Source organism: Coniophora puteana (assembly GCF_000271625.1).
Source record: "Coniophora puteana RWD-64-598 SS2 unplaced genomic scaffold CONPUscaffold_23, whole genome shotgun sequence".
Lineage (NCBI taxonomy): Eukaryota > Fungi > Basidiomycota > Agaricomycetes > Boletales > Coniophoraceae > Coniophora > Coniophora puteana.
The window spans coordinates 81,806-109,360 of NW_006913075.1; the positions used below are offsets into that span (position 1 = coordinate 81,806).

Below are 27,555 nucleotides of genomic sequence, written 5' to 3' on the forward strand. Positions count from 1 at the left end.
GTCCCACATTGATAACAAACGCGTGCTTCCCATGTGTCGTTGTGTAGACAAACTCTCAGACCTCAGATCGAGTTCATACGGAGTAAATATCACGAGGCAAGGCTGCTATAATAGCCACAACAGGGGTAAGACAACTCGAGCTCAGGCACAATTCAAACACAGATAAATAACACCGACATTTGAAAGCGGGGCCTCTTCACTTTAACGATAACAAGCTGCGATACGATAAGATTAAAGACGCCTACGAACACAGATCAGATTCTCTTCGGAGAAATAACAGAACTTTAGGCGCCGATGATGTCCGAGAGCTGCGTAGTAGGGATAGCAGCAGGATATGCCATCCGCTGCAACCTCGTCTGAGTCTTTTGTTCGTACGCGTACGCATAGCTGATCAAATCGTACTCGCTCCAAGCTGTGCCCAAGAACGAGAGACCTATCGGTATCCCAGGTGCAGGGTAGTATGTGACTGGGCCAGCGCTTCCGATGGTGACGTTGTCGGGATAGAAACCGAGTGGGACTGAAAGTCGATCAGATATTTGGGCATTAAGTACTTGGAAAACAGAGACTCGTACCTGTTACAATTGGATACCCGGCAAGTGCTGGTAATAGGAATACTTCAGTCAGTTATGACACCACACCACGGAGTATCAGAACATACCGGCAGGGGTAGGGGTGTATCCTGGCGCTGGGAGAATAAGCGCATCGAGCGAGTACATTTCCAGTGCAGCGTCTATTCCTTGTTCGCGTCCCATCTGATGATCGAACTCCAGGGCCTGATAATATGTCGCGTTGAAACCTGTCGTGGCTTGAGCCGCAATGAATCTGTGGAGATGTTTAGCTCGACCATATCTCTATATCACATCTTCAACACGTACTCGGATTGGCTTGTGTAGTTCGTGGGCTCCTCCAGAGATGGGTTGTTGCTATCAAACATGATGAGGTCTTCCAAAGACTGGACTCCAGTGGGATTCGATAGCAAACTCGAGAACCATGCGTTGACTTGGATCTATTGACGTGCCTAGATGAGTACCATCAAACACCACCATCGTTCGACCTACCTTGAAATCAGTGTTCATCACTACAGTTTCGTTGTTAGAGGCCAAAATATCATATGCCGAAGGCAAATCCGCTGGGTCAACGATCGTCGCTCCGAGCTCCTGAAGCGTCGCGACCGCCTGCTCAAAGACCTCGTTCACGTAGGGATCGTTTCCTGTGACGCTGTTATTCATGAACACGGCGCGCGGGACGCCGATACGCTTCCCGATGAGCGAAGTATTCGAGAGGGCGGAGACGTAGTCAGGCACCGGCGTTGGCTGCGCGAGCGTGAAGTTATCATTCGGGTCCGGGCCAGCAATAATGGAGAGCACAATCGCAGCGTCGGTCACTGAGCGCGCCAGCGGGCCGACTGTGTCCTGATGTTCCGAGATTGGAATCACTGCAAGGTAGTGTTGTGAGGATGTTTTACCTAGCAATATGAGATGGGTATACCTCCAGCGCGTGATGTCAAACCGACCGTAGTCTTTACACCGACAATGTTGTTTTGGTTCGCAGGGCAAGTGATGCTTCCATCCGTCTCAGTTCTAAGGTCAAGACTATACTTTAGGAGTTTTCCAGACCTCAACGGCGCCCGACTCACCCGAGAGAAACAGCCGTCAGGCCAATAGACGCCCCGACCGCTGAGCCAGAGGATGACCCGCACGGGTCCCCATTAGGGTAATACGCGTTTGTAGTCTGTCCCCCACGTCCCGACCACCCCGACGCGAGGTCGCCTCTAAACTCTGCCCACTCAGACAAATTTGCCTTTCCTACGCGGATAATCAAGATGAGCCAATGGTAGAGGAGAAGCAGCATGAATACGAGCCAAGGATGATTGCTCCTGCCTTTCGAAGCCGTTTTACGACCCCAGAGTCCATGGGCACGACCGAACCCAGAAGTCCGTACGACCCAGCGGTAGTGTTCATACCTGTTTCGCAGGTTGCCGAAAGTTAGTGATTTCAAAGACGTCATGACACCGTGACGCATATAAGCTGACCTTCAAACGCAACAGTAGCAATATTGTCCTTGACGAGCACCGGGATGCCATGCAGCGCGCTTCGCGGACCGTACGTAAGGCGCTCCTGGTCAAGCACTGCAGCCTCAGCGAGTGCGGACGGGTTCATTTCGATCACAGCGCGCAGCTCGGGTCCTTGGAGGTTCACCTCTTCGATCCGCGCGAAGTAGGCCTGATGTGGTCAAAGACAAATACCGGCCATCAGACCGAAGTGCGAAGAAGGAAGCAGAAATCAGCACGCCAGATCTAGAGAATCTGAAACAGCGGATAATACGCACCTTGATCAAGTCAACGCTCGTGAATTGCCCGGCTGTCAGACCGGCCTGGAGCTCCGTCAGCGACGCTTCGTACAGGTCGGGCAGCGGCGTCGACACCGCCGCATTCCCGCAAATGCTCGCAGCGAACGCCAAGAAGAGGTGGAGCAAGAACGCGTTCTGGATCCACCGAAGCGCAGGTCGCAGTAAGGCAACCATCTGTGGTTTGATAGATTGCGGTCGACGCGGAGGGCTTATCGAACCTGCACGGTTAGATACGAGATACGGTACATATACCACAATCGAAGGATTGTAGGTATTCCCAGAGCTCGCTCAGATGTCCTCAGGCCCTGCTAATGTTAGTCCGCTTACAAAATAGACAAAGATAAGCGAACGGGATGGCTGGAGTTTTCCGACCGAGCGCGAGGAAGACAGAGCACTGATAGGCTCTGATAGGTCCAACGGCATGCCGGGGCCCATGAATAGCGCTCACACGAGCAACGAGCGCGATAACAGCATGAGAGCATGTGGCTCCTCAACATATCTACATCACAAGACCACCAGAGAAACTGTAGGCGCAAGATCCCGTGCGATGTTGAGGGGGATCCTTGCGAATGTTGGGCCTTATCTCGCGAACTAGCTCTGTAGGATGACCTACCTGTGCGAGCCAATGTAACCCTCCCAGTCTACAGCACCTGCTTTTATAACGGTGATAAGACTTTATCAGCATTGATAGAACCAAAACATTAGAAACAACGCAAATACTATACGCTTCCCTCTACCGCTCACCATTCACCTTTCATCTATGCCACCTATCTTCCTCGTTCCTCTTTTCCTCACTCACTCTTCTCATACTCCCTCCCCGGCGCCGCACCCGTAACAGTCTCCCACGCTTCACCCGCCGGCACCTCCCAGTTGCCGTGGCATGCCCAGTCCCAGTCTGTCTCGCTGATGGTTCGGCGCTGACCTTCAGCGAACACGTCGACGGGGCACATGCCCAGCTTGTCCTCGGGACAGCCGTAGACGCCTGTGAGTGGGACGACACCGTCGTTGATGGCTATACGGATTTGGGGGTCGGGATGGGAGGCGCAGGAGAGCACTAGTAGACAGCATGCGTCAGGAAAGGCGAGAAATGTTGTCAGAGTAACTTACGTTGGAATTGCATATTGGTTGCAAAAGGTGCAAGCTCGGCAACGCGGAAGGGCCGCTTCTTCGGTATGTGGTCCGCAGGCAGAGGCCCACCGGCCGCGAGCGTCGTCAGGTTCAACGCAGCAATAACTATACCGAGACATTCCGTCACCAACGATGTACCACGAATCATGATGGAGGGACACGTACTGTTGAGCACAACAACTTCGTGCGTCGCGTCGACATACAAGCTGCTACCAAGCGGGAACGTCTCAGGACGATGGAGCGTCGCATTTGTGCTCGAGTTATGCGTCTCAATGGGCGTCTTCGTGAGGCGCGAGACAAGTTCCTGGACGTAGCCTATGCCCTGCACCTTCGCGACAGGCGAGCCAAAGGCGGAGTCGTACCAGAAGGAAATGTCCAGTCTGATGACCGAGTTACCCTCAGTAAACTACCGTATAACGGGAGAAGGCTAGCACGTACGCATAGTTGAAGCCCTCCCATTCGTCCTCTGTGAAGAGCTCGCAGAATTTGGAGTATCCAATAGCGACCGTCTATCACGAACGTGTCCAGGTTGGGCGCTTACTCACATATGGTGGCTACGCACCTCGTAAGCGCACATCTGCTGCATGGTGTACACGTCCTCGACGGAGAGCTCAAGCCCACTCAGTTGCTTCTGAATGCGCGTATAGGCGTCCGAGAGATATGTTGCGGTCCAGCGACGGATATAGTCGAGAGAGCGATTCCCTTTGCCGGAGGCCTTAGCGTTCGGGCAGCTGTGAAAACACGTAAATAATGGTGTTGACGGACAGAGTCGTGCACATACGTCTTGTAAGGCGCGAAGGTGTTGTTAAACTAATGGACTCATGAGTAGATGTTCACGGGGCACGGCAATATGTGACCTACCCCATCCGCCTCAATGGTAATAAGCTGTTCATACTGGCCGTCAAATGGATACCCGAAGAAGCCAAGAGCGAAGTTCTGGGCAGAGGCGAGCATACGGTCCCTGGTAAAGTGACGATACAATATGAGCTCTACATTTGCATAGGCAGAAATGAATTATGTACTGGGACTCAGTCCGGAACACAGGGATAGTGTTGGATTCAGTGAAGTTCTGAATACAACGTGAGCTTCAGATCCATTGAAGAATAAGATAACCCACCTTGAGGAGATACCCGTACTTCATGCGCATCGACAAACCGAGGTCGACTAGCGTACAATGTTAGCTAACTCGAGGCGGCGCGATTGGTTTACTCACATAGCTGCTGGCGGCCAAACGGCGTGAGGACTGTTCCGCCGCATCATAGAGGGAACTAATTAGCGCGTTGAAGCTAACGAAACCACGAATACGTACTTTCTTCACCAAGCTTATACGTCCTAGGATGGTGTTTCATAAGCACTGATACTTCAATTTCACTAGGGTTCAAGTGAACTCACCAGTCGTTGAGGAAGCTGAGCTTCCCCGTTCCTTCCCACTGTGCAGCTGCGCCGTGCAGTTTGGTCGCGAGCTTGGCAGGTCCACCGTAGTCACCTATGAGCAGTGCACGTCAGCATTCATACATCTATATGCGGAGTTCATTATAAGGCAAAGACCTACTCCATGCGGTAGGGTATCGAGCACCATGACGATGGAGCAGGTGCAGACCGGTGATGGAGCATCCCTCCGGCGCATCCGGCGACGCGTCGATGCCGTAGGTGCCTTGAGGTACACTGTACCAAGGTGACAGGTTGCCCCACTTGCGGAACAGGTTGAACTCCTCTTTGCCCTTATGCTTGTGTTTGCGCTTCTCCTCTTCATTGTCTTCGTCTTTGTCACCGTCATCATCCTCGTCCTTGTCGTCGTCATTGGGCTTAGACTTGGATTTGGGGTACTCGGCGGGAGCGACAAGCTGTGCTGCCGCAGTGTGGAGGGGGTATGAAGGCGCAGTTGCGATGAGACCTGGCTCGGCGCCGGTAGGCGTGCCGCCTGCGTAACCGACACTGTAGATAGGGTGAGAAACAGTGTTCCAAGGAAGTGGGGACCAACATACTCGGTTGGGAACCACTCCGGAGATGCATTCGTGGGGGATGGTGGAGGGAAATGGTGCACCTCAGTCGAGCCAGCTTCAGGTGCTGCGAGGACGTCAACACCAGTCCGTCCGTTGCCGTATGCGGAACGATAAGAGGTGTAACACCCAGTCCCCCATATTGATAGTTGTGCTGTGGCGCATATAGCGATACCACCAGCAAAGGCGGAAAGGAGATGAACGAGAGTGAAGCGAGGGCCAGCTGTGCTTTGAAGACCGAGCTTCTGGGACAGACCTGGGGCCGAGTCGGACGTCGGAAGGAGCGCGTCGTGCTCAGAGTCGGAAAGACGAGGGTGGGCTTCGTGGTCGTCCTCTTTGTCGTAGGCAAATATGATGTTGGATGGATGGGAGTTGGCGGCCTCGATATCTGCTGGGCTCGTCATCGTGAACGGCGTCGACAAAGTGACGAACGTTCGACATTCGCTGACAGGAGAACAGAATGTACATGGCAATTTATTCTCACGATTTTACACCCGGCACTGTTTCGATGATGCCGAATTCACGGCCATTCGTTCACGAACACCATCATGGCCTATCCAGCTGAACACAACCACGTTCGAAGGTCAATACAGGGGTAAGAATCACTCCTTGGCAGAGTATGCATATGGTTCGTGCATAAAGCGCTCGCTCATATTACGCCAACGGCATAGCATCATCGCCGACCTACTTTTCGAGGGCAACTGTTCCTTGATGCTGTGACGGAAGGAAAGCTTATTTACATGCCGGTTCGCGCGATAAGGAAACACGCATAGATCGCAGATTTGTGATGTAACTTTTGTTTCAGCACGCAGGAAATCTCATCATTCCCCTAGAACGGCGTCAACACAGCATACAAGTACAACGGTGCTTATAAGTAGGATGATACCATAGGGGCCGGCGAGCGTTCCTCGTTTCGCACATTTGGCCTCCTCACACCTGCTCATCTGCTATGGGATACTCTGTGACTGTGGAAGGATACATCGACTTCAGAACCCAAAATTACATGAACGGTTGGCCATTTACTCGGATGGCGCGTGAGATACATGTTGACAACCTGTCTCTCGCAGTTCTACTCGCTTGCTTGACAGCCTATAGTTGGAGTGAGTTTCGTCTCACCCTTGTACGATGAGTACTAGCTGACTGTCACTCTGTTCCTGTGCTGTGATAGTACTAGATCTTGACCGTGAGGCGAGTATTGACTACGCCCATGTTCTTTGTTTCCATACTCACATATCAACGACAGGTGGTACTTATCTGGGTGAGTTGGCTTCTGTGGAGAGAGCCCCTCCATGACGCGTGAGGCCGTGTATGAAGTCCAGACGGCAGTCGAACTTGTCGAAATTATTATATGGGATAGTGAGTTCAGTGCAATCCTTTAAAGTACATACCTTTGACAACGACTACTTCACAAAGCTACGATATGGCGGTCTTATCCTGAGCATGTATGTTTGCCTCTGCGTCAGAAATTCGGAAACACTGCTAACACATGCTCCCAATGATAGTACAGGTGCGTTCTTGCCCATCTACTATAATCAACATGAGATGATAAATCGCTTTGGAAGGTATTCCTACGGACACTGGATCTGTCAAAGTGAGCTTCGTTTGAAGTGTTCCTTTTGAATGCCTACTTACACACGTTTCCCAAGTCGTGAGGATCGGCTATTGGTAACGCGATCCCGTTCTAATCTCTCTTAGATGTGAGAAGTTTGCTTATCCGTCGCGTGCAATCATTAACTGTTGACTAGGTTCCGTGATAGTTGTACTGGATTACTTTCTACTACACACGGCAATATTCCTGGTCCTAAATGGTAGGCTCTGCATCTGACACATGCACCTCCACTGCTAAACAATATTCACTAAGCAATGATGGGTATGCGTATCTACGCTTTGTATGAGAGGTCCACGCGGGTGCTCCTCTTCGTTGGTGCACTCTTCACGGCGGTTCAGGCAACGAACATAGTCCTTACCTTCATGGCTCTACTGCCACTTAAGGAAGCAGGTGCGATCTATCCATATATAGGATGCTGGCGATTTAAACCTACAAACACACAGTGATAGCTGTTGAGACGCCACCACAAGGTATATGGTGCGCATACAGCGTTTCAAAGCGGCAAGCCTGGTATCAGGCCATAGCATACTTCGGTCTCGTCATCTACGAGTTTACCCTGTTTATCATGTCTCTTGTTTGCCTTGTACGACATCTACGGGAGCAACGCCGGAACCTAAGGGCAGTCCTTGGCACCTTTATAGGTATCGTCATCCGAGATAACGTGATCTACTTCTTCATGTGCGTTCTACATTTACTTCAGCCGCTATTGCTCGACTGCTCTGACTCAAGGTCTAACCACAGTGCATTTTCTGGTTTGTTCCTAAGTACATGTTCGTTTCTCTTTACCAGTCACTACGTGCGTGCGTGCATCCATCGAGCCTTGTCTTATGATCTCATGAAATAAATACAAACAGCCAACATTAACATTCGATATCGCGTTCAATACGGTGGCGGTTGATCTGGCAACCGGCGTTCAACTCACGATTCTCGGACCCTTGATGATGCTGAGCATTCGAGAGTATGACGTCGTTCAGGAGAAGGGAGGTACATCGGTCGAATTTGAGATGATGACTTTAGAGTTTGCCAGACTATCCGCACCGTTGTACATTTCTGAGGTTTAGGAAAAGAACAGCAAAATTTTCCTTACCCATAAATTAGCGTAAGCGATATGCACGACATCAGTATACTCCCACGATTCCTTCGGCGAGGCTAGCGCTGGAATACAGGAAGCGTCTTGTATGTGCACTTACTGCACCAAATGCAGTACGAATTCTTCGCAACGCTTTGCTGTAAGTTAATTCAATCCAACTGTGGGTTTGATGCTGTATGTTAGGAAGCGATAGCTCGCGTCCACCGAGGACTATGGAGAAATGCATAAGTCCGGCGACTGAGTTGGTCCGGCGTCCGGTGCCTGGGTCGCGCGCGGACTCGGGGTCCCACTGAGCTCTGAGTCTGTGTCTGTACCCTGCAGCGTTTTACTACATCTACAGCACGCATGCTCTTAAGTAAAAATGTATACCCTTTTGCTGACTCTAACCGATGAGTCTGCACTCATAGTTGTGGTTTTATTTTACCTTATTTCATATCACCTGGGACATGCGAAGAGCATCGAGAGCTGGTGCTTGGTTTCTCATAATCCACAATTTAAAAAGAGGGTGAGATAGCCCTCGACCCATGCATATATACTGTACACCTACATTGAAATATTGAGGTTGCAGCATTGCCGGTGAGGTGGAGTACTCGACAAGATCATCATATGTGACGAGAAAGGGCTACTTAAGCAATGGAGGCCAGATCAGGCAGTGCGCAGACATTGGCCGAGCCCTTTGGATGTGTTCAACAAAATTAGCAAGAAACCCACTGACCATGTTCTCTTCATGTCATGGCAAACACCAACTCACACATAGTTTTTATGTTTCGGTGGGCCTCAGAGGAACACAAATCTCATTCATCTGAGGCCGCGCGTGGGCGAGAGCGTGATGGCGGCCTGCTGCCCGGGTGGCGTAGGGCCGAGGATGAGAATCCATTGCCTGTGGGGGCGGGGCACAGCGTCAATGCAGGGGAACGCTGGCAGCCTGGAGGTAGTTGACAACCTCATTGTAAATCTGCTCAAGTTTGGCGGTGTTGTTCTCGGCCGCGAGGGCAGAAACGGTTGCTTGCTGGTATAATAGAGATAATTGCTAAGAGTAGCCACACTAGGGGCGTGTTAAGCCGCGACGCGCGGCGGTCGTAAGCGGTTGGTTTCTTGGAAGACCCCACAACCGCGTGCAGACTCGCCGGACTCGCGCGCGATCGGACTGTTTGTTTCTCCATATTTCTGCGTCCACCGCGTTACGGTTAATGCTGCCGACAGAAGCACTGACCGAAGCGTCTGGCATGGATTGCTGGTGAGGTATACTCGAACCAGCATTCCCCGTCTCTCTTCCCTCACTTTGCCCTCACTCGTTATGCACCACACCGAGTGAGGTCTGACATATCATAGTTCTAACACTGTATGGGAACGATGAGACCAGCATAGTCAGTGTTTGATAGAGCCTTTCGCCTAGGTCCCGGAAACGCGGTGCTAACCAACCGATATTCAAATATTCGCCTGCCTTCCAGGGACTAGCTCTTTGATGCTGAAGGGGTTTACAAGCTGTACATGCACTGAAGCCGGTGTCATAAGGCCAGAGAATATGTCAATTATTCATTCAAAAACTGATTCACATCCACCATCAGTGAAAATTTCCGGATGCCAAAACTTCCACCAGTCGTATGGCAGGACTGAGCGCTGAACATGCACAGCATGTTCTCTGAGTCTTATAGGCGGGATTGTGCAATACTACAGGTAACCTAGTTTCTTCTCTTCCTCCTTCCTCTCTGCTCAGACGTGGCACACTCCGTCGCGGTCGAGGGATACATTTCCTTCGGGGCGCAAAACTACATGAGTGATGAATACTTCGCTTGAATATTTTATTTTATAACTTACGTTATGATAGATATTCCCTTGCAGTACTAGTGCTGCATGATTTCCTTCAACTTAGACCTGCATACGGTCTATCGTTGGAGTATGAATGCATTTATCAGCCCTCGGAGATCGGATTTCACATCATCACAACGTTAGACATTAATATTGACCGGGAGGCGATTGTTGTTTTCCATGCTCCCCACATCCCCGGAAACTAAGGTAAAGCAGGCAATTGTTTATGTGGCGAGCTCTTTTCTGAATTAATAAGGGTATGTGTTGTTCAATTAAGGCTGACCATCAAAGCTATCAAAGCTTTCTACAGGATATTAAGTCTCTTGAATGTTTCTTAGTATGCACAAGTCAGATCCTGATATCGATGCATCTTTGAAGCATGATTGCTGGTGTTAATATTCTTTGTTATTAAAGGCACGTGGAAGACGATGGCATTTATAATTTTAATTGATCTCGATAGGTATTTGCTAGCAACAATGTATTTCAGAATATGCCTTTACGATTGATCGCCGGGACGAATGCGTCTATTCTTTGGAGCTTTCGTTGTAATTGACCAGATTAAAAATGCAGTATTCACGTTTATGGCATCGAGTCCTCTCCGAAAAGCGGGTGCGCATTTTCGTTTAATTTTCGCTTGCAGCATCAGCTAACTGCATGGGTACTTGATAGTCCTCGTTATATACCCCCCCCCAGAAAAGATCTGGTGCATATACGAAGTCTTGCCTAGGCAAGCCCGGTATGGAGTCGCAGCATTCATCTATTTTACAGTCTACAAGTTCGTGTTCTTCGTTGTGTCGATCACTCCTCTCTTCAAACCCTTGAAGGAGCAATGCTTGAGCATGCAAACAATGATGGACACTGATGCATTGCCATCCGAGGTAATGTGATTTATTCCTTCGTGTGAGTTTTTTATGACGTCTACTTAGTAACCGCAAGGTTTGATGTTAACTTGCGCACGTACACAAGGGAATTTTCAAGTTTTTTTCTTGGTTTTTTTTTTCTTTCTCGCTAATCATAATGTGCATGACCTGTATATTTCTACATTTTTTTTTACAAATGACCACTTTGACATCAATACAATATGTCCTACAGACATTCTTAATGTTAAATATCGGTTTCAACACCGCCGCAGTTGACCTGGGAACTAGCGTCCAGCTTACAATGTTTGGTCACAACATGATACTGAAAATTCATGAATACGATGTAAATCAAGGGGAAGGGGTGTCTTTTGGTGATAAGAATATAATGATACTGGAGGTTGCCACGTTCTCGATATCGAGAGATGTTCCAGAGGTCTTAACCAATGTTTGAGCTGTTATGTATATTCTAACAACGCCATGAAACTGGATGAAGAATTCTACTTCCCTCACGTTCATGCCAAGTATTCATGCCTCTTGGGTGGTCTCCGCATGGTGCGACGGAGCAGCAGCAAACTGCAGCGTTTCGTCTGCATTGGCCGTACCGCGACCACGACTACCATTTTTATCAGTGTTGTACTGGCGAATGCTGATTATCATCAAAGGTCCCAGTATAGTCACTTGAATGGTCCCAAGGAGCGCGCCAATGAAATCTGCTATAAACCACGCCCAAGTGTCAACCTAAAGCTGGATTCTCAGTGGGTGTACTTCAACTCGTTAGAAAAGACAAACATACCACTGCAGGGGTATCCACTGCGATATATGATATGGCGCTGAACGAGAACGTTAGGAAAGACCTGTGTGTTACAAACATTTCAATGACGTTATCTCCTCGGCAGAGTTAATGTTTGACTTACGCGACGAAGTAGATTGCATTGTCCCTGAACAAAACGCTCGCAAGCGTGTCAAAATTTCCCAATCTCTCCTTATATCCCTCCTTAATATCTCTAATGAAGCGGAAAACTGCCATAACAAACAGAAGAACTTCAAATGCACTAGCGGCAAATGCGGAGACACTGGTGAGAACTTCAGACACAATCCCAAAATTAAACGAGCATCCTCCTTCATCTAAAAGTTTTGTCAGTAAAGTAGCGGATTAGGGACACGTAGACCACGTCACCAATTATAGACATGTCGGCAGCAAGATATAATGATGCTATGATGTTGACCGCTTGTACCATGGCAAAGCAAACAGACAGAAGTATAAGAACTTTTCTCGTCCTTTCGTACATCGCTAACACCCGTATTGACATCAATGCTAGGGAAAAAAACACAGTTCCATTAGTGGTTCTTCGGTCCAACAAATGATGGTATAAAACACGTACCGTTAAGTGCAAATGTTATCATGACACTAACCACAATTTCGTTCAAAACAATGAATGCAGAGCCTGAAAAGAACAGAAAAGAATTTAGATACCAGGATTTCTCCCTGGGTTATTCCACCGATTTGATGAAAAAGAAACACGCACATCTATTACATTACCAGGAATAAGACCTCGAGATATGCCGAATGAAGAAAGCAAAAACTTACGTCTATAAACCGAGGTAGTTAGTACCCAAGTCAAAGATAACGCTAGAAATGAATTACAGTATGAGACGGAAATGTATTGATGGACGTTACTTGGTAAAGCACAACATGAGAATCCATTCAACCATAAATTGTGCCGCTTACGGATAGGAGTGCTGTAATGAATCGGTACATCAACAGACTCAAGTGATAAACTGCAGCTTACACTCCAGTGAATAGGCCACCATAGCGTAGCTTTTTCACAAAGGGTAAGTTTCGAAGTGGTTCATGCCATAATGCAGAGTCCTTACCACCCCAAAGAGGATCTTGGTAGTCCTTGAATTTGTGTTCTTATTGAGATCTTATTAGCACGATACTCATTGCCAAGAGCAAGTAACTATGGACATACCCACACAAGCTCTACCTAGCTCACATGTTACTGAGCTCGTCCTGCCTGGTTGTTTAACTATGTAGAGATACGTACCTCTTGATCCAAGGTGAGAACTTCAATAAATGTAAGCAGGGTTATCTTTGCAGTGATTGAGAAGCTCACGGTAGACATAGATCGGGAGAACCTCTGTTGCCACTGATTCACCGTTGATACGTCACCGTTGATAGTCAGTGACAACAGTGACAGGAGAGATAACTGCATACACTCTGCATATGAATTCATTTGTATAGACTCCAAAGCTTTCAATTCTCTGGATGAAGACATTTCCGTGAAGTTATAGAGAGATGGTGAGTATGAAAGGCTGCGAGGGGGGAGGGAGGACGATAGAGGTAGCTCGCGAATTACGGTGCCGATGCGTTTATATACACCCCATCAGATAAGGAGTAGGTACTGCCTTGTGCGAGGATCTGATCTGATGTTCCAAATGACTGAATGGTCTGAGTGACTATATAGTAGTTGTGCTCATACAGCAATACCAGGCATCCTGACTCAAAACGGGCTTATTATGCTGACCAGAGTATGCAAAAGTCAAATGAGTTCTCGGCCGATACTAAAGATGGTAACTCCAAAGAAGGTATGACTATCGATAACAGAAAGGTAGTAAGCGATGATACACCCCCAAGATTTCGGAGCAAGAAGTCGAATTCGAGAACATCCATCAGGTGGGACCAGCAAAACTGTGTTCCAGAGATAAGAGAGCAACCCTGACAACTCAGGATCAAGTGTTGAGAATAGTGTACATCTACATGTAGATTAATGAATAGGACAAAGTTGTTGAACCCGCTCGGAGGACCTCAGAGGTTACCAAAGTAGGATTACCCCTATCACGCGGTGCATTCGTTGATCGTCAACCGATGCTACGGCCCTACGGGCAGTGAAGTGTTCATTCTAAACGACAAAGCATCAATGATCTGGAAAAGGGTGAGAGCCATCCACTTTGGAAATGAGCTGGACTCGCAACAAGGAAACTCAATGCACGGATTTGTGAGCACGAAGACCATACGATAATGAACGGGTTATAAAGCGGTGAGAGGGTAGTACCCTAAGTGGCACACAATCTGCGAAGACAAACTAATGATGTTGAGGCGAAACTCAAGACAATGACCGGCTTCCAATTTGATTATAAAGTCCAATATGAATAAACAACAATGATGATGAGCTGTACCTGCTACGGAAGACACAGCCATAAAGAGCACCACCTCGAGATCTACTCTGGTACATGAGGCCGAATGATGAGCGGCAAGCGGTACTGCCGATTCGGGCCCGGATCGGTCTTAACGAAGGGGCGCGCGACGATAACGGAGCGCTTGCCAATGTCTTCTCCCGGAACGGCGAGGTCGAACTCAAAGGCGCGCACGAGTGCGAATAGAATGGCCTTCATCCTACAAACACAAACCAATGTTAATATCCGAATAGCACGCGAAGAGATATGAAGTGGGCATACTCTACAAGGGAAAAGCGGTACCCGATGCACGCGCGGGGGCCACCGATGAAGGTCATAAGGTTTGCCCAGACACCTGGGATCTGCTGCGCAGCCTCAGGCGGAGACTCCCAGCGCTCAGGTCTTATGTACAGCTCGTCAGCACCGCCGGAGCGGAGATAAACGATGTAGAGCGTACCTGAACTCATGGGCATCTTCGCCCCAGATATCCTTGGCCCTGTTCATAGCGAGGATGGGGATGAACATGGAGTCGCCCTTCTGAACTCTGCATCAAAGCTGAGAATACTGCAAACCCCGACATTGATGGCCGTCACGCACCTGATTGTATCGTGTCTCACGCCTTTCCGATCCACGTACCCCTCCTCAACGGGAATGATATCGTCCCGCGTCGCGATCCTGATCGTGCTCGCCACCGGTGCATGCACCCGCAGCGTCTCCCTGACCACCGCATCGAGGTACGGCAGCGCGTTCAGTTGATCCATCGTTGGATTCTCCGTCTCCAGCCCCCGCAGCTCCGCACGCAGCTTGCGCTGCACCTCCTCGTCCTGCGTGAGCGCGAAGAGCGCCCACGTAACTGAGTTCGAAGTTGTCTCGTGCCCGGCGACGAGGAAGGTGGGGACCTGCGCGAGCACGTCCTCGTCCGAGAGGCGCTGTGCGTCGGGCAGGTCAGTCGCCATGTTGGCGCGGACGAGGAGGGAGAGGAGGTCGCGGCCTTTGAGCGAAGATTTCTCGATAGAGATGCCGGCGGTGTCTTGGGCGTTGGTCTTTTCGTTGCTGGCGCTGATGCGGTTCTTCTCGACGTCGGCGCGGACGACGGCTTTGGCGTCGCTGAGGAGCTTGCGGCCGATGCGAGCCATCGTCTTTTGCGCGTTGGCGATCTTGCGGCTTTGATCAGAAGGCTAAAGAGAGGTAAGCATCCAAGAGTGTAGCGACCAGGGAAGAATTCCGCTTACGATATACCGGAAGATAGGATGCCACCCTTGGAGGATGCCCAATAGGGTGATTTGCTGCGATGACTGGAACATGGTGTTGAAGGCTGTGTTGAGTTCGCTGGGTCGATCCTCCTCATTCAGTGCGTCGAAGTCATAGTTGAAGCCTGAGGATGCAAAGTTTGTATGATGATGAAATGAGGAACGTGATCTATGAGACACACCTGCAAGACCGATCACGTCCAATGTCATACGGCTGAGCCAAACGGTGATATCAATCGACGCTGGATTGCCATCCGCTCCAGTGTTGCTCGCGGCTTTGACGGCCTCATTCAGGAGAATGTCACGTAGCTGTCCGCGTTCACTACATTAGTCGGAGAGGATGAAGGGTAGCTGTACAACGTACTTGAAGGGACTTGACGTTGAAGGTCTCGGTAAGAGCGCGTATCTGTCCGGGACCAAAGGCTGGATTCTATGACGCTGACTGTGAGCAAAGTAGGGTCTGCATTCTCTACTGCAGAATGCGCATACCATTATTCGCCTCTAAGGGCGCAGCAATGTCCATCAGCATGCGGAAAAATCGTTATGAGAGTCACACTTACTTGCTGTTTGTGTTGAGCACCTGGAAAGAAGCCAGATACGCCTTCAGCAGAATCCAAATGAACCTGCGTGACGACATACCTTCGACGAACAGAACACCTTCTCCAAGAATGCGGGATAGACTGTATCGGACCTGCTCGGGCTTCTGGTAGTCTGCGCTATGCGTGAGGATATGATTAAGTGCGCGCTTGTCCGTAGTGAAGAGCCGAGGGGTCTATGGGCGAGTTGGTTGTAGGGTGCATGGACATATCATCGGGAGACGTGACAAGGACAGTGGGTACAAGGACGTGATCAACCTTCTTGATAAGAAAGATAGGAGAGGTAAACGTACCCCAAACCACGTCTTGTACGCTAAAGTCTTGCCATGCTCCTCCACCCATTGCTCATGCAAGACAGAGTTGTCCTACACGCGTAGACAAGGGAGTTGAGAACGATTCGTGCGCCGAATGTGTCTTTTAAGATGCTCACCGCTTTAATTATATCCTTCAGGTTACCCCATACCCAGCTCGTGCTCTTTGGTCCGCGAAGCTTGTTCAGGGGGGAGAAGAGGATGTAGTAGGCCAACGCTGAGAGTTTCCAAAGGCCATAGCCGGCTATTGCCAGTGCGGCTGACACCAAGAGCTTCGATATCATGGGGAACGTGCTACCAGTGAGAGGGGGGAATGGAAAAGAGGGGTGACTTGACTGCTGCGCCTTGTACTGCGCGGTCGCTGGGAGGCCATGGCATATATAAACGCGTGAGATGCCCGAGGCCGACCTTTGCTATGAGCGCATAGCTCCTAACCATGTCAACATCGCACCATATTTACAGTGCCGGAGGCCTACGCCAGTCTCCGAGACCTGTTCAACCTCGGGCTGGTCTCGGGTACACGTTGCTTGCCCGAGATGAAGAGAAACGAATGTTGCCTTGTTACACACGCAAGTCCTGTGGCGGCAGCTGACGCGTCTCGAGCAGCATGCGACTGGTAGCCTCTCGACTTCGCCTTCATCGAGCTGTGCAGGGAGCCCAAATTATCTCTCGTGGTCCGTATCCAAGCACCTCCAGGATAGCTTTTTTATGATTTACATGATCCGCTGTTGTCAGCCTGAAGCACATATTTGAAGTTACTCAAGAGGCTGGGGGTCCTCAATTTAAAGATAATGTTCGATAGAATTTATGTGGCGGAGTCATATTAGGAGCAAGATCAAGAGTCAAAGGAAATGGGCAGCCTGAGCAGGTTAAGGGACAACGGTAACTGGTTTTTTTTTTCGCGACCAAAGGATGTTATAAGAACTGTGCAAGAGGTGTCAGATCATGTCAAGCCGGCCCGTTTGATTGAAAGCAACCGAGGTCCTAGCGGGGATCTAGGGGCCGCATCGCGCATCGACGGTTGGCTCATCCAGGTTGTTGATGTTCGTCCGCCTTTGATGTCTGCTCGAGCTCGAGAGAATGACGGCCAATAAAGCCACGGCAACTTGACACACACTCTTTCGTGGTCGTTCAACGTGTTCCTGCAAGGTGGCTGTGTCAGTATATGTCCCGCCGGTTATCTCGGAGACGGTGTTGAAGAGCCTGATTAATATTTCTGGCTGATATCACGCCTGCACCGTCGACGGCATCGATTGGCTACATGCACCGATGCCTATCTACCGGCGCTAGACCATCTCGGGCCACCCTTGAGTCTAAACGATGGTTTTTTCTCCGACAGATTCATATAGCCTCGACGTCGCTCATGGTATCATCGCCCACCCCATTCATGCCCCTCTGAACGCCCCCCGTCATGTTAATATCCTGCTCCTACATTGCGACGACTTTCCTTCTGTTCGTTGCTCTATGGTGTTTCAAGAAGTTCACTAGGGTCTTCAAGCTTATATTCCTCTCTCCGCTGAGGAACCTGCCCGGCCCAAAGAGCCCGAGCTTCATCTTTGGCCAGCTGCGCGAGCTGCTGCGGGAGGTAAGTATCTCATGTTCCACATGCTTTTGAAACACGTGTACCTAAGGCTGGCGTGCTTTATGTAACTCCTGCAGGATAACTTCGACGTACTCCCGCAGAAATGGGTAGCAGAGTATGGAAAGACGTTCACGTTCAAAGCCTGGTTCAGTGTACGTACCCGGCATCTATCTTGAGGAACTTTTATCGAGCTGATATATGCGCATAAATGCTTACAGACCCAACGCCTCTTCACGATAGACACGCGAGCCATCCATCACATCCTCATTCACAGCCATGACTACCAAAAGCCAGAGCAAATCCGCTTCAGCCTCGCTCGGATCCTTGGAGAGGGACTTTTGTTTTCTGAAGGGGATAAGCACAGGCAACAGGTGTGTTAAGTTGACTGTCAACGTTTAATCCATTGTCTTCATGAAATCACTAGAGGCGTATTATGGTGGGCGCACTCAGGTTCTACAATGTCTTCCCTTCTTACACCGCAGCCAGAACCCAGCTTTCGGGCCAGCTCATATACGCGCACTCACAGACATCTTCAATGCCAAGTCTGTGAAGGTGCGTTCTTCTGTTTGTATCGGATGTGTAACTCTCGTTGATTACAAACGCTAGCTACGAGACACGCTGATGGACGAGATTCGCAACATTGCCAGCTCAAACGGGATTGACGTCACTGTTTGGCTCAGCCGCATGACGCTCGACGCTATCGGGCTTGCTGGTACGTTACCAACAATTGGCCTTACTGGTATGTAGGCCAACTGACGTCTGCGACTGATAGGGTTCAACTACTCCTTTGACGCGCTGAACGTAAACGAGCGCCCGAACGAGCTTAGCGAGGCGTTTAACCACATGGTCCAGACTGCGCAGGATATCAACTTGTTGACCGTACTTCAGGGTTTCATACCGCCACTAAGGGTTATTGTATGCCTTTGCATACTTGACTATTTGCTCTCAACCAACATAACATATATTAGTCTACAGCACAGACTCGTGTCATCAAGAAGTCCCAGCAGACGATGACGCGCATCGGCCGACACCTCTTGCGGGATGCCAAGGCGGCAATACGAGCCGAGTCAGATACGAAGACGATCGAAAAGAGCAATGTCAAGGGGAAAGACCTGCTCTCACTCCTCGTGCGAGCGAATACGGCGACGGATATCCCCGACTCGCAGCGCATGGATGACGAGGACGTGCTCGCGCAGGTGCCGACGTTCCTCGCTGCGGGGCACGAGACGACCAGGTTTTTCTTTTCCTCATCTTATTCATAATCGTACCCAACATGTACGCAATCAACGATACAGCACCGCAACGACCTGGGCCCTGTACGCTCTCACGCAGAACAAAGCGGCCCAGACCAAGCTCCGGGACGAGCTGCTCACAATGGACACCGAGAACCCGAGCATGGACGCACTGAACGCACTGCCGTACCTCGACATGGTCGTGCGCGAGACGCTACGCCTTCACGCGCCCGTGGCAAACTCGATCCGCGTGGCGACCAAGGATGACGTTATCCCGCTCGAGACACCCGTTGTGGACCGGTACGGCGTGCAGCGGCATGAAATTCGGTGAGCGTTTTCGTTCCTCTGGCTGTGTGGATCTGGGTATTCTGACACACATCGATGGTAGGATTCAGAAGGGCGATTCGATATGGGTCCCGATTCTTGCGGTGAATCGGTCGAAGGAGATCTGGGGAGAGGATGCACATGAGTTCAGGTATGTCACCCCTTCATACGTAACTGATCAGATTCAAAGGCTGAAACGGAATTACTAGACCAGAGCGCTGGGAATCCACCCCTGAAGCTGCTCACCAAATCCCGGGAGTTTGGGGCAACATGCTCACTTTCATCGGTGGACCACGCGCATGCATCGGATATCGATTTTCCCTAGTAGAGTATGTCTCGTCTCCATATACTTGTTCTACTGTTCACACTAACTTATAACTGCATAGGATGAAATCACTACTGTTCGCGCTCGTGCGTGCCTTCGAATTCGACCTCGCCGTTCCAGCGAGCGAGGTCAGCAAGCGAAACGTTGTCGTCACTCGACCGCTCATCACAAGCGATCCTGAAGAGGGGAGACAGTTTCGGCTACCACTTATTATTCGTCCCTTCGTGCGTGATTGAGACTGTACTTGATTATACAGTAGACTATTGCTAGTCACTATGCTCAGGATTTTGAAAGATTGTGGGCGTCAGACAGTAGACTCCGATACAACTCAATGACCTCCCGGGCGGGCTGTATAATTACCGAAAAGCAGAGTGGTCCGGAACGAGTATGGTCACGCAGCGACGTCCGAGATCAATGTTCAGTTCAAATCAGAGGATACAACTATACTTTACAGTGGCATGCTAGATTTACAGGAAACAGAAAGTGTAATTGCACCGAGTCCGGGGAATGCCACGTTAATAATGTTATCGTACAAGTCCTGTGTGGTATTTCTACGCGAGTTTTGAGGGATCATCCTCACAGTCATCTGGTGAATATACCGCAGCGAACTCTAAAGTTGCGGTTCCTGTGTAGTAAGAAGTTCCTCCACGTTCCCGCAGAGCGTCGTACTCAAGTACGCTGAGCATCATGAGAGGACCTAGGATGGTGAGCTGAAGTCCGGCGCCAAGGTCCGCTGCAATCGTGTTGAACCCAATGTTGAACGGGAGACTTCGCTAGAACACTAGTCAACGCCTCAATAAAATGATACCAAGAGGAGGATTTCTCACATTTGCCACAGTAAATAACGAGCACGCGCTGAGAGTGAGTCCAGAGAAGGCCCTACATATTATCAATGTTAAGCCCACAAGGCGAATTGAATGACTACTAACAAGATGAAGTAAAGCACGTTATCTCTCACAATCAATCCCATGAATGTATCCACCATTCCAGCAAGGCCTTGACGTTGTTCTTGAAGACGCCTGATGAAGCTGGCTACCGATAAGACTAACAGCAACGAATCATAGGCGACCAATAAGATAAACGCAGTAGTCTGATACCACGCTTGGCGGTTGGATACGGCATACGAGCACCACGCGCCTTCTGTAGGTGTACGAACCACTGGGACGGGATTTTAATAACCGGAATTGACTCGGAACCGGATGTTCGTACCCGATACATTAAGCGGAAGCATTGCCATAAACGTTAGTACGATGTTGGATGCCTGAACAGTCGTAACGCATGATCCTAGAAGGAACAGCACGCATTTGGACCCGCCGTACAACGCGTATATCCGCATGCTCATCATAACTTCGACATGTGAGTTAATGGCTATACACTCCAATATTAGGCTTAGACGACATACCATTCAATACCAAAAATACAGCGGTACGCAAGATCAAGTTGTTCATGACGATTAGCCCAGAGCCTGCAGAGATGTTAGGTACAGATAGCACCAAGCGTCACTGAGTTAGAATCTCACATATTGACTCTAGAGACAAATCTCAGTAGCTTGTAGATTTGAATGATGGTGACTACACCGAAGGCGGCCAGTCATGGTGAGTTTCTACTAATAGTTCTGCACGCTTCCTAGACATACCTTACGGGTTGCGTAAGTTGTAGGAACAGCTAAAGAGTCCAAAGAAAGCGTCACTCTTTGATCAGTCGGAAGGTGTTAAGCGGACAAGCCTGATCTATGTTGGCGACATCAGCATGCACCCTCGATCCATCGAGATATTTACACGTACGCGCTTATGACAAGACCTCCGTATCGCAACTTCATAAACGCGAGCGCTGAGAAGGTAGATGGCATAAGCTGTCGGACGTACGTACTGTAGCATAGAAGACCTTGAATAGAATCGAGTTCTGTCTGGCCTATGTGCAGAGGTTTAACGGCCTGTTCCATGACTGCTCGTTGTGACTCACCCAAATGAGTTCGAACTATGGACTCGGCTTAGCCAATGCGTATAAATAGAGAACGTGAAACGGTTCAAATACCTCGCGACCGATGTCTAGTACTGGGCAGAGCTATTATGTCTTTTTAACTCCTACATTGCCAGGAAAGCACTTACACCAACTGTAGGCGGCTACACATGCGATTATGACTATTCCGCCATCAACGTCATCGTGAGTTCATACGGATGAGGTCTGCACATACCGTTCATGTAATTTTGTGTCTGAAAGACGATAAGCATCTCGGCTTCCTTATCGTAAGACATGCTTTAGGCGATGCAACGAGGGAGGACGCAATCAGAGGAGCGTACCGGGATACATCAGTTATATGAAAGTAACTTGCATTGCTGTGTCAACTGCGAAACACCATGTGCCATTGGAGATATGGAAACCAAACCCCAAACGAAGTGATTAGTTCATATTGGGAAATAATGGGCGCACCATGACAGTGCTAAGTTACCTCATTTCATCCCCAGCACAAACACCTTCCCTTACACGCCATGAGCTCTGCCATGTGTCCCTTAGCTTTCAGTTAGAGCTTACTCCGACGGTGGTCTCACTGGGGTATCTGGAGTGAAACTGTGCGTCACCTTGAGTCGCTGCAGGTCAATATATTGATGGTTCCTCGACAAGATTATCAAACGCCAGGCACCAACCTAGTGGCTATGCGATTCATGGGCGGCGGCTGCGCGCGAGAAACGGAAGGCGTAGCAGCAGAAATGAACGCACAGGATTTCCGTGCACGGGTTTTGCTTCACATAGGACCATATGACTTGACGTTTGAAGTTAGCACGGGTACGGGGTGCAGTGGGCGCGGAGTCAGGTCGAGACGAAAACCCATGCTGATTCTGCGATTCTAAGGCTAGAACTGTCGAAGAGATCTCCAGAGGCGCGTTTGGCCATGTGAACCAAGATGTGAACAAAGTCGCGTACATCGTTGCTCCTGCGTGTTCCAGCTGCGACTCGCATTGCACCTGCTGTTCGTTTCTCGACATATGCGAGCCCTTGCGAGTCAGTCGGAGTGGAAGGTTTCACAATTTCAACTCCGGACAGCGGCCCTGACTCAGGCACGTTTCGAGTGTTTAGGGCAGGTTCTACAGGTGTAATTAGTACGCAGTGCATTTGCTCGTATTGTAGCTACCATTTGTAGACAGCCTTGACACATTCGCTCGCGGTTTCTAGGACAGACTGGGTCACCGCAAACCATTTTGGTACGTAGTATTCTGCCTTAACGTATCTAAGCATCTCCTTCAACGCCATATATTGTTTAAATTTTCACGCCGTATGATGGTGTGTGCTACGACTGAAGCTGTCTCTAGAGGTTTTACGCAACCCCGACCAGCTTGAAGGCGCACTACAGTCCCAAAGGACAAAGTCGAGCTATCTCACGGAGAACCTGCTCCTATAGCTATCGATCGCGACTATATACAGCAGATTATACTACTATACTACCAGTTGAGAATCCTTCGTGGTACTCTGGTCTCGGTGCAGCCGCAGCAAATTGCATAGTTTCGACTTCTATTCCGAGCGAAGGACCACCCTTCGCCTGAACGGCGTCATATTCCCGCATGCTGAGCATCATGCGCGGGCCAAGCATAGCCATCTGGAAGCTGGTCAGCACGTTTACGACGATAGAGTCGAATCCCATGTAGAATTGTGCCCCAAGCTGATAGGTGTAAACGTGAGTACTGAAACCAAATGTATTGGATGATGTAGGAAGGTTACACACGTTTGGGGCTCTAACGTCTATAAGAAACGAGGCGGCATTGAGGGATAGGCTGAAGAAAGCTCTACGCGAAGTCAAGCTGTTGCTGCAGAGATTATTGAACGAACACTCACATGAAGAAATAGAGAATGTTGTCTCGGACAATCAAGCCCAAGAACGTGCTCATCGTCGCATCCAGGTCTCGGTGGCGCTCGTTGAAATGTCTAACAAAACATACGATAGACAAGACAAATAACACTAGCTCATAAGCGAACAAACAAAAATATCCGACGGCTTGATACCATGCTTGCTGAAACGTCATTGCGAATGGGCACGTATCGTCTCAAAAAACGTTCAGTGTAAGATCAATTCTCTGTATCGTGAAACTATCCTCACCTCCAACCTCAAGTGGTAGCATGGCCATCATTGTCAATACAATGTTTGCGCTTTGCACGCCGGCGAAGCAGATGCTCAAGAAGACCAGCATTCTCTTGGATCTGCCGTAGAGGGCGTATATGCGCATGCCCATCATCGCTGGTTCAGAGCTATTAGCAATGTCTGACGATGATAACATAGTGATCTGGTGACTTACCTTGCAAGACGAAGAACAGGAGTGGGTTTAGAGCCACTAGGATGATAGCGTCCAGCGCGGAACCTAACGTTTGTTAGCGATGCAATGTATACTGGGCGGATCACCAATTTACATCTAAAAAAGCCTGATTTTGACCGAAACAACGATGATAATAAACGCGTACAGCTGTGAAGGTAATAATCAGAGACAAACAATGTCGCATGGGAATATATCGGCTTACTTGGAGAGATCCACCATTCACAGGCATGCCTAAAAAGCGGGCAATAAATACTTGCCACATCCCAAGGCTCCTGAAGTACATCTTTACCTAGGCTAAGTGACGGCGCTCGGGTATAAGTACATATATAAGTGTATAGGAATATGAAAGGGTTTACGTACATAACGATGGAAATGCCACCGTACCGAAGCTTTGCAAAAGGATGTTAATGAGAACAGTCCGAACGCTAACCCACTGATGGAGGACTCACTACCACATACATCATTTTAGACAACCTTGAATAATGCCTCGCCTTAGGGGAATGAGCGCGTATATTCCAACCCGGGCGTGAACACTTACCCATATCAGATCAACCTAGGAGCCAGCATAGACCTTTTAGCGCCGAGGATCAAGGAGTAAACCAAGGATACTTACCTCTCTGCCGAAGTCCAACACTAGTAGTGCTTTGACATTAGTAAATCATCTCTCAGCATATCGGTTCAGACGTACCCCAGGTATATATAGTCAAGCATGCCATTAGCACTGTAGACCGCCGTTAATCCCGTTAGTTTGCATATGCGTTTCGTTCCAATGGCAGACAGCGCACCAAGTGTGTAGTTTTGTGCTTGGTGAATTAAGGCTGCCTTCACAGAGTGCATCATCGTGAGAGCTGGCAAGGTAGATGGATGACGAGAGAGAAGGGAACTGCAGACTCTTGTCGTATAAATGCATCCCAGTGTTGCGGATGCCGTACAGTGTACATTTATTGCAGTACAAGACGCGTGATGGACGCGGAGATGTTATGCCATGAATGGCATCGTCAAAGCAAGCGCATGTTCCAATTCTCACGTCTGTCATGTATTCATTAACTGTAGGGACACATGTTGCCGCTTGGGGCTTGCTTCGCAGAACCATCTCGGGAGTGTCGTAGTAGGCCCATCGTTAGGCTTGGTGCTAAATGTCGGTGACCGAGCAAGGTCATGCCTCAGACTCGTAAATGCGAATTTATGCACCCACTCTACGATACGAAAAACGAACGGAAGTGGAACTCGTACGCGTTTGAAACGACTCCTTGTTCTTCTGAAGTCAAGTTTCACGGCTTGTTGTAAAATGGTGGTGCATCACAACCAAAGAGGTGCAAATAGGAGCCCATAACTCAATTTGGTTCCCCGGATGCACTTTCTTCTCCTTCTTCGGCTCATGTGCATCTTGTCAGTTTAATTTCAAATGCCATTCACACTTTGCTTAGAAGGCATTTTGAAGAATCGCCAAGCTTTCTCTGATACCTAGACTATATAGTCAGCGGAGACACGTGTGCATTTCGTCGACAGTCACGTAAACTCACTTTCATTTCGTACAATCTCTATCGCTCTGTTCGCCCATATCCCATATCACGGTTATATGTGCCTGCCCAAATCGTCAGCTCGGTTCCGAGAACGCGATCTATATTGCACCGAGGGCAGTTAGCGAGGTTTAACCCCGTGGGATGATCAGCTACATGAAGTCGGGGATGAGCATGGATGAAAATGGCGAATTGGCCGAGGCAATGTCTGGTGCGTCACGAATGAACCTGTGGGATGCAAATGTTGTTGACGTTGTTCACAAAAGACGTCTACAATCTATCCAAAATAAAAGTATCAACATATGACGATGTCAGCGCGATTACGTCATAAAGAACATCTCGCGCCTTATAATCTCGCGGCCTTCTATCTCATCTGTGCCACGATCTCCAACACAGAGCGAAATATTCTCCCACAAAATCTGCCTTGATGCCGCACCCGCTTGTTGATGAACCACAATGGAAGGAGAGGATAGTGGACGGAAGGACGTGCTGGAGCCGGTGAGCTGCTGCACTACGTTAGTCATCCCTGCCCGAGCTTATTAAATCGTCTAAGGCCAACAATAGGAGGAGAAACAGTGACTGAAGTTCTGCGGACGTCTGCAGATGGGTTCGAGCAATGTCATTTGTTCTGAACTGGTTTTGACTAGTCGCCTACTTACAGGCTCGGAAACGGCTGCATTGGAGTGAGTTTTAGGACGTCATTAAAGCAGGACGTTTTGCTAGTAAGAGTGCGATCTGCAATGATTAAAGCTCGGTATGTATCACAATGATTATCAAGAGAGCGCGTGGCTGATGTTTGCTTTGCAAGGTTCTTCGCCCCCATCATCGCAGCTACTGTGATCGACGACCTGGATGACGTCTGGAAAAAAGAGTGGCGATATTATCCCTTCGAGGAAGCGGGTGTCAACGCACCTTCGGTCAGATTCGATGCCTGGCTGGATCATGTTCTCGAAGTACGCACAGAACCAATCTCGCTGGACGACTTGGTGATAGAGACCGACCACATGGTACTCCCGTACAAGTTCCAGCAAGCCGACGGTACCACGATCGACTCTCTTGTCCGCTTCTACCTGCTGCTCGGTGGCGTTGATGGCGACCAGGGACTAGTGATGCACGGCCCACACCTTATCATGGACGCGAAACCCATCATGCGCTTGTTAGACTTCATTCTTCAGCATGTAGTGGATCCTACTTCGGGCCCGGGGATAGGTGAGTGGGGAGAGGAGTGGCGGAACTTGCCCGTAGGGGCGCTTACTGCGACCGGTGGGGCGCGGGACGATTGGGATACTCGCGGCGTGGCGCTGCAGAAAGAGATCATGGGGGTGCGGGTCAGCGCTGTGGTATAACAACATTATACTCTTCGTCCGTCCTTGCTTGCTCATGTCGTGATTTCATACAGCCCTCTTTGACGCTTGAACCGAGTCGGCCTACAATCACGAATGCAGGTGCGATGCACCGAGTACGTGAGACAATCGACGAGGCGACATCGCGGGAGATCATGGCACAGCTGAAGGAGAGAGGCTTTTCGGTCACCTATCTGTTCGACGCTGCTATAGCTATGTCAGTCCTCAACTCTGTCAAAGATTCTGGCGGCTCCATCTCAGAGGACGCACATATCACGATCGACCCTGCCATGTAAGTAATTCACGTCCCATTTTTTTTTTGTCCGAGACATCTCCTAGCAAACTGATGCTTCTACCTTCATTGTTAGAATTGGGCAAGATAGGTTTCGCGTACCTCAGTACAATCACGTCGGGCAGCTTGCCACCGGAGTTTGTTTCGCACCCATTAAGATACTCGCCAAGGACATGGAAGGAAAGCCCACAGCGTGCGAACAGCTCATCCACATGATGGAGGTAATCAAGGAGCAGTACTTGTGCCTTGTCTCGAACCCGAACTTGGCGCACCTCAATGCAGCAGACAAGGGAGGGAGAAATACAGATGGGTTTTTGCGGTTTGTGTTGGGAAGACGGACGTCGGCGAATACAAACATCGGTAGAGTTGAGGATGTCATCAAGACTGATCATGAGGTGGTGAAACCATTATCGCTTGCCATTGGCCACAGGTTGAGCTGGAAACAACCGTAAGT

General features: G+C 49.5%; 9 protein-coding genes across 9 annotated transcripts; 3 read left to right on the forward strand and 6 right to left on the reverse strand.

The window, feature by feature from the left end:
- Positions 1 to 284: 284 nt before the first annotated feature.
- CONPUDRAFT_170346 (amidase signature enzyme) lies at positions 285 to 2,658 on the reverse strand (the record flags this gene model as incomplete). Its single annotated transcript, XM_007777580.1, has 10 exons — positions 2,329 to 2,658; positions 2,033 to 2,222; positions 1,862 to 1,963; positions 1,637 to 1,805; positions 1,489 to 1,580; positions 1,059 to 1,435; positions 876 to 1,006; positions 659 to 822; positions 573 to 599; positions 285 to 517 (listed from the first exon to the last, which is right to left on the reverse strand). Exons 1-10 carry the CDS (start codon positions 2,521 to 2,523, stop codon positions 285 to 287), a joined length of 1,680 nt encoding a protein of 559 aa, XP_007775770.1. The 5' UTR covers positions 2,524 to 2,658.
- A 482-nt stretch (positions 2,659 to 3,140) lies between these two features.
- Positions 3,141 to 5,881, reverse strand: CONPUDRAFT_67999 (phosphoglycerate mutase-like protein; the record flags this gene model as incomplete). Its single annotated transcript, XM_007777553.1, has 15 exons — positions 3,141 to 3,403; positions 3,457 to 3,582; positions 3,643 to 3,857; positions 3,916 to 3,986; positions 4,040 to 4,208; positions 4,259 to 4,287; positions 4,339 to 4,438; positions 4,500 to 4,546; positions 4,595 to 4,641; positions 4,691 to 4,720; positions 4,787 to 4,809; positions 4,870 to 4,963; positions 5,030 to 5,191; positions 5,249 to 5,412; positions 5,463 to 5,881. The coding sequence occupies 15 exons, from the start codon at positions 5,879 to 5,881 to the stop codon at positions 3,141 to 3,143; spliced, it is 1,959 nt and encodes a 652-aa protein (XP_007775743.1).
- Positions 5,882 to 6,766: 885 nt separating this feature from the next.
- CONPUDRAFT_147937 (uncharacterized protein) lies at positions 6,767 to 8,147 on the forward strand (the record flags this gene model as incomplete). Its single annotated transcript, XM_007777581.1, has 8 exons — positions 6,767 to 6,833; positions 6,859 to 6,919; positions 7,040 to 7,068; positions 7,223 to 7,285; positions 7,339 to 7,476; positions 7,530 to 7,764; positions 7,828 to 7,882; positions 7,941 to 8,147. 8 exons carry the CDS (start codon positions 6,767 to 6,769, stop codon positions 8,145 to 8,147), a joined length of 855 nt encoding a protein of 284 aa, XP_007775771.1.
- Positions 8,148 to 11,275: 3,128 nt separating this feature from the next.
- On the reverse strand, positions 11,276 to 13,124 carry CONPUDRAFT_147938 (uncharacterized protein; the record flags this gene model as incomplete). Its single annotated transcript, XM_007777582.1, has 10 exons — positions 11,276 to 11,583; positions 11,639 to 11,699; positions 11,760 to 11,970; positions 12,023 to 12,160; positions 12,228 to 12,290; positions 12,434 to 12,475; positions 12,575 to 12,585; positions 12,636 to 12,745; positions 12,894 to 12,938; positions 12,963 to 13,124. The coding sequence occupies 10 exons, from the start codon at positions 13,122 to 13,124 to the stop codon at positions 11,371 to 11,373; spliced, it is 1,056 nt and encodes a 351-aa protein (XP_007775772.1). The 3' UTR covers positions 11,276 to 11,370.
- Positions 13,125 to 13,887: 763 nt separating this feature from the next.
- On the reverse strand, positions 13,888 to 16,519 carry CONPUDRAFT_86043 (cytochrome P450). Its single transcript, XM_007777583.1, has 12 exons — positions 16,299 to 16,519; positions 16,162 to 16,233; positions 15,912 to 16,044; positions 15,833 to 15,852; positions 15,762 to 15,773; positions 15,637 to 15,702; positions 15,455 to 15,581; positions 15,255 to 15,397; positions 14,620 to 15,200; positions 14,480 to 14,566; positions 14,305 to 14,424; positions 13,888 to 14,242 (listed from the first exon to the last, which is right to left on the reverse strand). Exons 1-12 carry the CDS (start codon positions 16,461 to 16,463, stop codon positions 14,068 to 14,070), a joined length of 1,701 nt encoding a protein of 566 aa, XP_007775773.1. The 5' UTR covers positions 16,464 to 16,519; the 3' UTR covers positions 13,888 to 14,067.
- A 1,526-nt stretch (positions 16,520 to 18,045) lies between these two features.
- Positions 18,046 to 20,165, forward strand: CONPUDRAFT_113795 (cytochrome P450). The gene is made up of 10 exons (XM_007777584.1): positions 18,046 to 18,132; positions 18,186 to 18,197; positions 18,248 to 18,313; positions 18,368 to 18,473; positions 18,534 to 18,676; positions 18,730 to 18,995; positions 19,057 to 19,320; positions 19,382 to 19,468; positions 19,527 to 19,646; positions 19,704 to 20,165. Exons 2-10 carry the CDS (start codon positions 18,195 to 18,197, stop codon positions 19,876 to 19,878), a joined length of 1,230 nt encoding a protein of 409 aa, XP_007775774.1. The 5' UTR covers positions 18,046 to 18,132; positions 18,186 to 18,194; the 3' UTR covers positions 19,879 to 20,165.
- On the reverse strand, positions 20,149 to 21,309 carry CONPUDRAFT_140654 (uncharacterized protein). The gene is made up of 7 exons (XM_007777585.1): positions 21,284 to 21,309; positions 21,162 to 21,170; positions 21,045 to 21,107; positions 20,852 to 20,989; positions 20,572 to 20,800; positions 20,470 to 20,521; positions 20,149 to 20,415 (listed from the first exon to the last, which is right to left on the reverse strand). Exons 3-7 carry the CDS (start codon positions 21,088 to 21,090, stop codon positions 20,194 to 20,196), a joined length of 687 nt encoding a protein of 228 aa, XP_007775775.1. The 5' UTR covers positions 21,091 to 21,107; positions 21,162 to 21,170; positions 21,284 to 21,309; the 3' UTR covers positions 20,149 to 20,193.
- A 1,757-nt stretch (positions 21,310 to 23,066) lies between these two features.
- CONPUDRAFT_78328 (uncharacterized protein) lies at positions 23,067 to 24,786 on the reverse strand (the record flags this gene model as incomplete). Its single annotated transcript, XM_007777586.1, has 11 exons — positions 23,067 to 23,297; positions 23,361 to 23,442; positions 23,471 to 23,560; positions 23,616 to 23,646; positions 23,733 to 23,881; positions 23,929 to 24,042; positions 24,092 to 24,093; positions 24,149 to 24,235; positions 24,307 to 24,335; positions 24,560 to 24,588; positions 24,635 to 24,786. The coding sequence occupies 11 exons, from the start codon at positions 24,784 to 24,786 to the stop codon at positions 23,067 to 23,069; spliced, it is 996 nt and encodes a 331-aa protein (XP_007775776.1).
- Positions 24,787 to 26,128: 1,342 nt separating this feature from the next.
- On the forward strand, positions 26,129 to 27,553 carry CONPUDRAFT_67887 (uncharacterized protein; the record flags this gene model as incomplete). Its single annotated transcript, XM_007777546.1, has 4 exons — positions 26,129 to 26,220; positions 26,275 to 26,806; positions 26,866 to 27,101; positions 27,178 to 27,553. Coding segments are annotated over 4 exons (1,236 nt in total), but the record flags the coding sequence as incomplete, so codon positions are not given.
- Positions 27,554 to 27,555: the final 2 nt, after the last annotated feature.